General features: G+C 46.1%; 1 protein-coding gene across 5 annotated transcripts in view; it reads left to right on the top strand.

Moving 5' to 3' along the window:
• Positions 1 to 8,785, top strand: part of nacc2 (NACC family member 2) — a 34,094-nt gene that overhangs the window by 12,582 nt on the left and 12,727 nt on the right. For 4 of the 5 annotated variants that reach the window (XM_030342564.1, XM_030342561.1, XM_030342560.1 and 1 more), the window contains one exon: positions 8,377 to 8,559. In XM_030342564.1, coding sequence (XP_030198424.1) covers positions 8,448 to 8,559 — 112 coding nt within the window. In that variant the 5' untranslated portion in view covers positions 8,377 to 8,447. Of the gene's footprint in view, positions 1 to 6,612; positions 7,118 to 8,376; positions 8,560 to 8,785 lie in introns of those variants that run through there. The other variant, XM_030342562.1, reaches the window with a different exon arrangement.

Raw genomic sequence — 8,785 nt, 5'->3', positions numbered from 1 at the left:
ACACACACACACACACACACACACACACACACACACACACACACACACACACACACACACACACACACACACACACACACACACACACACACACACACAAGGTGTTGTTTCTTCAGTAATTACGAGTTTCTTCCATTCACTCACTGTCAACTTCATTTCTGGATATCCGTCTCGATAGAGATCATGTTTAACGGCTGTTGTGTAACCTAAATCAATTTGACATTGAACAAGGAACATAAAAGGAAAGAAGTATTTTGTATAGTCGACAGAATAATTCGACTATAGGGCAGTGTTTGGCACATTTGACCCCATGCCAAATGTCCCTTTTTGAAGTTTGTGGGTCATTACTTTTGTATTACTCGCTGTGACAGTCCGCAATTGAACAACATCGGATGACCAACAACACAAAGCAATATACTATGTGTGCTGGATTTCACAACACAAATGAAACAGGGAACATTTTCCCTCTTCCCCCAAATGGTAGAAATCTTAGATTCGCTCTTGTTTTTCTCTCTCTGCCTTCCACTCCTTCCACTTCTGCGTCTTGCTCTCAGCTCTACGCCCCCAGAAGAAGTATATGTGTGTGTGTGTGTGTGTGTGTGTGTGTGTGTGTGTGTGTGTGTGTGTGTGTGTGTGTGTGTGTGTGTGTGTGTGTACGTGAGTTTCAGCAGCCATCGCATGTGTTTGTTTACCTCCCACCACCACTTGGAGTCCATTAGCACAGCATTCGGCTTTGAAACACACAGACACACACACGCACACACACGCACACACACACACACACACTCATAGACACATACTCATAGACACAAACACACACACACATTGCTACCCTTTCTCTCGTTCTATGTATCTGTATCTCTCTCTCACATACACAAACACACTCAGACACTGGACCACCAGTGTATGACGGAGCGTAGCCGACCACTTCAACAGTCGCCGCTCACTAATTGACATGGCAGCACACTTACCGTCACAACAACCCTTGATTGCACTGTTCCAGTTTAAATATTATGTGTGTGTGTGCATGTTTTGTATACATGTGCATGCCTGCCTGCCTGTGTGTGTGTGTGTCTGTGTGTGTCGAGACTGGAAAATGTCAATGTGTTCTTGAGGTAACGGTGTTCAGTTCTACTCAGTACAACTGGTAGGAGGCCACTAATTACAGCATCTGCAGACAACACAGTATCTGGCACGTTCCCTCGCGTGCCAAGACGAACCCGCTATTGTACATCAATTTACAAAATAAACCTTCCCGGCATCATCAACATAATCATCATTCTAACATCATCCCATTTTCTTTTTTCAGAAGTGCTGTGTTATCACGGTTGAGCTCAAGCCGGTTTACTTCTTTCGCCTTCTTTTCTGAATAGTTTTGTCCAGCAGTTAAATGATCAGCGTGTGAAAAAAAAGAAGAAGATAATAGAGTGAATTCACGAATGGCGTGAGCAGACAATACGCGGCCCACCACAAATCATTTAGGAGTTGTCTGATTCTTACATAACGGTGATTCAGAGGGAGGATTCTTTTTTTTTTTTTTTTTTTTTTCTGCTTTATGCAGGCAACTTCTCCTGGCAGCGACTATACATACGGATTGTATTATACGCATTAACAAGCTGCCTGTCTCTCTTTTATCACCGTCTCTCCCTCTGTCTCCCCCGTCACTCTCTCGCCCTCTCTCTCTGTCCGTCTATCTATCATTGCCCTTTTTCCCTCTCTGTCCTCTCCCCCCCGTCTCTCCGTCTCTCTTTCATCTCTCTTTCTTTCTTTTCGACATCCCATAATCATCCTCAGACAGAGTCAAGCAGACACTTGCTCTGTCCCGATTGGCAGGCCCTGTTGCCGGGGAGCGGTGTGCCGTCTCAACGTGGAGAGAATCTGTTTGTCTGGTACACTTTAGACATGGGAACAACTGCAGGATCTGAATATTTATAAAGACAGGGCTGTTCATGTTTAGATTGTATAGCGAGAACATAAGCAAACTTAGCCCGAGTCTGCGTCAGTAGGGAGCGAGGCGGCTTCCAAACTTCTCCTGGCGCAGGCAGGCTTTTGACTGTGCCTTGCCGGCATCGCAGGACCGATATAGTATACCCTGTAGCACTTTGAATACATGCATGTTTCACATGCATTCACACACAAGCACGCATTTGAATGTACAGTTGTCTTTTTTTTTTTGCCTGTTGGGTTACAGTCAAAGTTGGCCATAGTCGCTAACTAGCACAGTGAAGGGTTGAGTCACATGTCGACCGTGGCCTTGTGTAAAATGCATGGTTTTATTTTTGGGGTTTTGATTCATTATCTGTAATTCATTATAGAGATGGCCTGATGCGGCTGCTGTGGTTGGGGCAGGGGGGGGGGGGAGGGGGGTTGCCTCTGTTCACATCTCATCCCTGCCTACTTGGGACCTTTTTGTGGGCTTTGAGGACACTCGCACACACACAGACCCACAGACACACAGACGCGTAAACGCACCAACACACACACTGGAAGGCAATGCAGATGACATGGAAACCCACTGTGAGGGAGATGAACCAGGGCACTAGCCTTGCAGTTGGTGCAAAGGCGCCCCACAGTGGTTGCCCACTGCTGTTAGGGTATAGAATAATTATATCATTATAATAAAAATAATAATCATAAAATAATAATTATATTTTTTATAGTAATTATAATAATTTGAAATAAATATTATTACTATTGTTATTTAGTTTTAATCATTTTTTTGTTACTATTATTAAGCTATTATTATTATATTTCTTATTTACATGTGCTATTATCAGTCATTATATCATCATTAGTATAGTTGTAATGCATCCATGTAATATTTTCTAACCTGATAGTATGCCTTTTTATAATGCTACAGGAATGAGGTTGAAGTGAAGCACACATAAACAACAAATTCGACACAACCACATCTGATTTTCCGGGGCATTTACAAAAGCTTTTGAAGCAGCACACTTTTGCACGGAAGACATATGCAGGAGAGAGGAACTCACTAACCCAGACCCCCTCCCACACACACCCACAGACACACACAGACACACAGACACACAGACACACACACACACACACACACACACACACACACACCTGCAAATAATCTTTCACACCCCAACGCCTGCTTTTTATTATTATCAGAGATGGGCAAAGTCTATATATGTATTGCATGGCTTATCCCCGGAATGGAAGCCGCTCCCTGCCATCCGTACGTATGCTTCTGTTTCCGAGTGTGTATGCAAATATAGGGTACATTGTGTGTGTGTGTGTGTGTGAATCATCTTCACGTTTTTCCTTTTTTTTTTTTTTTTTTTTTATGCCCACCATTTCCACGTGAATGTTAACCGAAATCAGAGTCCGGGCACTCGCCCACTCTCCGCCGCACCATCGGCGGCGCACAGCACACCCACATGGACAACGCTACATTACATGTCTGTGCATGTGCAGTCAGTCTGCCTTACTGGCGTCCCATTCTCCCTGACTCAACATATTCTCTGTTTCCTCCCTCCCTTTACTCTCTCTCGCTCTCCCCCCCTCCCTCTCCTTTTCCCACTCTCTCCGTTGCGCTCGCTCTCTCTCTCTCTCTCTCTCTCTCTGGCTCTCGCTCGCTCTCTCGCTCTCGCTCTCATCCTCCTCCTCCTCGCCCCGACTGGCACGTACATGCATGTCTGTAGACGATGCACTGTGCTTCTCCGCCATGGCACGCGCCAGCCTCACTGCAATGCAGCCCTGTGTGCATTAATTGGAAGGGAGAGAGAGTAAGAGAGAGAGCAAGACACTGGCAATGTGGTATGCAGCGAGGGATGGGGCAGAGAAAGGAAAGAGAAAGAGAGGGTGAGATAAAGAGATGGGGTGTGGGTGTGTGGATGTAGATGTGTGAGGGGGGGGGGAGGGATCTAGCCTAAAGATTCAACCCTCTGACTGACGGATGGGCAAACTAATGGATGAACTGTCTGGCTGGTGGACAGGGCAGCAGCAGATCACCGGAAACAAACAAAAGATGGAGCCCCCCCCCCCCCCCCGCCGCCCCTTATATGCCCTTTATATGTCGTGAGAATGAACAAACAGTTTCACCTGAAGGCGTGCTCATCTGTGTACATAGAAAACAAAAGAGGGATTTTTAATGTGACAGAGCATGCATCCGTTTGTGTGTGCATGCGTGTGCATGCGTGGGTGAGTTTATGTGTCTGTGTGTTGTTTCTGTGTTACTGATAATGTGTGTGTCAAAGTGAGTGTGTGCTTTTGTGTCCGTGTGTGGGTGTGTGTGAGTTTGTGTGTCTGTGTGTGTGTTGTTTCTCCGTGACTGATAATGTGTGTGTCTTAGTGAGTGTGGGTGTGTCCGGGTGAGTGAGTGTGTGTGTGTGTGTGTGTGTGTGTGTGTGTGTGTGTGTGTGTGTGTGTGTGTGTGTGTGTGTGTGTGTGTGTGTGTGTGTGTGTGTGTGTGTGTGTGTGTGTGTGTGCCTGCATGTCTGAGTGAGTGAGTGAGGGAGTGAGTGCTTGTTTGCGTATTCACGCATAGCTCCACATGTATTGCAGACATCACACTGCAGTGGTGGAGCGGTGTGAGAACAACGACATTGGGGTTGTGATGCGAGTCTCGTTCGTGATATGTTCCGCTAATATCACCACGGTGACTTCGAGACAGAGAAGTTTTTGCTTCGTTTAGCTCAGCCTCTGGAAGTTTCTGTTCTAAACTACAGCATAATGCGTCTGCATACACGCTCTGTAGACGCCTTGATTTGCAATCACCGTTGTATATTTTTCAATTTTTGCCTCTGTTTTAAGATGAATATGTAGAGTGATACATATTTGTGTGAGACCAGTATATAGATTTATATAATACATACCAGCACATCTTTATGGCTCACAGTTAAAAGTCCATTTCACAAATGCGCCACACACACACACACACAAACACACACACACACACACACACACACACACACACACACACACACACACACACACACACACACACACACACACACACACACACACACACACACACACACACACACACACACACACCCCGTCTCTAATACTTATTTCCTAACCTTTATACCGTCTTGGTTTGCTTATTTATCATTTTCTCATTTTCAAGCTCTCCTCTCTGCGTACACCCTATCCCTTCTGTATTTTCTCCTTTTCGGGAACCCCTTCTTTCTCCCCCCAACCCATGACCTTAGGCCCATCTCCTCTCTGTTTCTCCCCCATTGAATACGCTAAAGTTATTGCGATGAAGCCTTCATTGCCAGCGGGGTTGGGTTTACTGTCGTGGTTCTTATCGGGGTTGTTCAGCGTCACAGCGACCTGTGGCGGATTGTGGTGCAGTGAGTGGGCCTCTGGAATTCTTTCTTATTTATACTACACTTGAGAAATCCTATTGCTTTACGGGAATATGAGTCAGTTACGTGCTGTGTTGCATCAAACAGGGGTTTTCAGGGGTGTGTGTCAGACGGGGCCTGGCTTACAGTCAGTGGGTCACGTTTTCTTGCCTGCTTTAGGGAGGTCAGCCATGTTTTCTGAAGAGGTTGTGTGACCTCCCCTTTTACTCTGATGTTTCCATGCCCGTCTGGATATGATGCCGTGTGTGTGTGTGTGTGTGTGTGTGTGTGTGTGTGTGTGTGTGTGTGTGTGTGTGTGTGTGTGTGTGTGTGTGTGTGTGTGTGTGTGTGTGTGTGTGTGTGTGTGTGTGTGTGTGTGTGTGTGTGTGTGTGCGAATATAGAGAAGTGGCTGAAGTTCCCTCAACCTAATTGTCTTTCTCTTCTCGTACTGTCCTCAAATGACTTTCTCTCTGTCTCAGCTCTCTTCCTCCTTTCCTCCCTCCCTCCCTCCCTCTCTCTCACCCTGCTCCCTCCCTCCCTCCCTCCCTCCCTCCCTCCTCTCCTTCTTTGCCGTCTCTGTCTCTGTCTGTAACTGTAGCCTGTTTTCTTTCTCCCTCTCTCTCCCTGCGACATATAGTACTGCATTGATCAGACACACACACACACACACACACACACACACACACACACACACACACACACACACACACACACACACACACACACACACACACACACACACACACACACACACACACACACACATACACAGAGAGAGAGAGAGAGACAAACGCACACAGACAAACACACACACATTGAGATATGCACAGAGACACACATGCAGACACAAAGAGAGAAAGTGAGAGCCTCATGAACACACACAAAACACACACACAATGAGCTCCCACTTTTTTCATCATTGATTCACTCTGCTCTTTTTATCTCTTTCCCTTTCTCTCTCCCTCACTCCCTTTTATATCTTATTCTCTCTCTCTCTCTCTCTCTCTCTCTCTCTCTCTCTCTCTCTCTCTCTCTCTCTCTCTCTCTCTCTCTCTCTCTCTCTCTCTCTCTCTCTCTTCCACTATCTCTCTCTCTCTTCCACTATCTCTCTCTCTCTTAGTCTTCCACTATCTCTGTCTCTCTCTCTCTCTCTCTCTCTCTCTCTCTCTCTCTCTCTCTCTCTCTCTCTCTCTCTCTCTCTCTCTCTCTCTCTCTCTTAGTCTTCCACTATCTCTCTCTTAGTCTTCCACTGTCTCTCTCTGCAGCAGCACTTGTTGAATTCAACCCTTAGAGAATAGAGAAGGGGGGGGGGGGAGAGAAACAGGGAGATAATGACGAGGAGGCAGTGGGAGTCTTTGAGACGGCGATAGAACAGACACAGAGATATAGGGAACAGACACAGAGAGTTGAGAGAGATACAGAACCGACAGAGGGCGAGGGAGGCAGCGAGAGAGAGAGAGAGAGAGAGAGAGCAAGCATGGTGCTTTCTTGGGAGGTGGTGGAGACGTAGTGGATGAGATCTGGGAGAATACAGAGGATGAGTTAGTGAGACAGTAGTGGGGAATCGTTTTGTGTGCGAGAGAGAAAGGGGGGGGGCAATGGTTCAGATCCGAGGAGCTGTGGAGTCTTTGACACTTTAGCAAAAGGAGAAGAGTGGTGCGACCAGACAGTCAGCTTTCTCCCCCTCCTCCTCTTCCTCCTCTTCTTCATGTCCTGGGATCTTCTGGATCTTCTGGATCTTCAATGTTTGTTTGAGAGCGTCCTAGTGTGTCCTCACCAGAAGACTGGCATTGCACAGGTCAGAACTGTGTGTGTGTGTGTGTGTGTGTGTGTGTGTGTGTGTGTGTGTGTGTGTGTGTGTGTGTGTGTGTGTGTGTGTGTGTGTCTGTGTCTGTGTCTGTGTCTGTGTCTGTGTCTGTGTGTGTGTGTGTGTGTGTTGGTTTTTCTGTCTTGTGTTGTGTAAGGAAGCTATGGGAAAGCAAAGATGTTTTGAATGATACATGCATATCCACATTTGTTTGTGTATGTGTGTGTGTGTGTGTGTGTGTGTGTGTGTGTGTGTGTGTGTGTGAGAGTATGAGTGTGTCTGTCCTTGTTCCTCTGAGTATGGTTATTCTGGCGTGGCTCCGACTGTGCACACATTTTTGCATATATATGACGAAGTGTCTGTGTGTGTTTTTGAAGAACATGAACTGGAGACCGAAGTTGAGTGAAACACTGCTGTTTTTTTCGACTTCATCTGTTTGTATTCCTGGAACTGCAGCATTGCTCAATAATGAAACTAGTATGTGTATTTTTGTCTGTGTATATATGTGTCAGTGTGCCGTATGTGTGTATGTATGTGTGCGCGTGTGTGTACATACGTGTGTGTGTTGAGGGTGGGGTGGTGACTAAAGAGGTTCCCGAGAAACAAATAGATATAGATAAAAGCCCAGTTCCACTATGGGTCGGTTCGGCGAGGAATTGATTAGACTGTTTGGTGCCTTGGGAACCCGTGCTCCCTGTCCCACTGTGGTGCCCTTGTTCCCGTTTTATACATCCAGTCTATGGTTTCAGTGTAGTCGGGGAACGTTCACTCAAAGGTTATGGGGCTTGTGAACATGCAGTTGCTCGGCCACGCAGAGTTCTTGGAATTCAAACATGTTTAAACAACATAAGTTACTTCAGAACTCTCTTATTTACAGTTGGCGCAACTAATCCTTTTTTGTGCATTGACTCCTCCTTTTGCCTTCCCCCCCCCCCCCTCCTTTTATTCTCTCCCTCACTCTCTCTTTCTCTCTCTTCTCCGTATCTCTCTCGGTGTCTCTCTCTTCACTCTTTCTGCATGTCTTTTCACAAACCTCTCACTTCTCCCTAAACTGTGTTCATTCTCGCACCTCAACTCTATTTCGATTTTTCCTCTCAATCTTCCCTTTCGCACCTCTCGCTAACTTCACTTTTCTGCTCATCTTTCGCACGTCGTTCTTGTGTTTGTTCCTTGTTTTTTCGCTGTTCTTCTCCTCAAACTCACCATTTTTCTCTTCTTTTCCCTGGTTCTGTCCTTTTTGGTGGTGAAAGATGTCTCCCATACTGGCAGTGTCTGCGGTGTGAAGGTCTGAAGTGGAGCTGTCGCACGCACCCCGCCCATCATGTCCCAGCTTCTCCACGTGGAGATTCCGAACTTCGGGGCCACGGTGTTGGGCTCCCTGAATGAGCAAAGGATTCTGGGACATTACTGCGATGTATCCATCCTGGTCAAAGGTCAGTTGCTCCCCGGGTAGGGGAAGTAAAAAGTAAAAATATAACAAATTTCAGTCTGAGCAACCCGTGAGATGTTGACATTACTTACAAGATTTGATCTTATTTCTTAAGTATTATCATAATTAGGGAAAACGTAGTCTAATAACTTTTTGTGTTACTTTTTTTATGTCGATAATGTTGCTGTTTTTGTGTAAGACATAGATTTTAACATTTGATGCCAGTTGAT

Source organism: Gadus morhua, chromosome 19 (assembly GCF_902167405.1).
Source record: "Gadus morhua chromosome 19, gadMor3.0, whole genome shotgun sequence".
NCBI lineage: Eukaryota > Metazoa > Chordata > Actinopteri > Gadiformes > Gadidae > Gadus > Gadus morhua.
The sequence above is the reverse complement of the archived record's forward strand: the minus strand, read 5'-3'. Positions and strand labels throughout refer to the sequence as shown.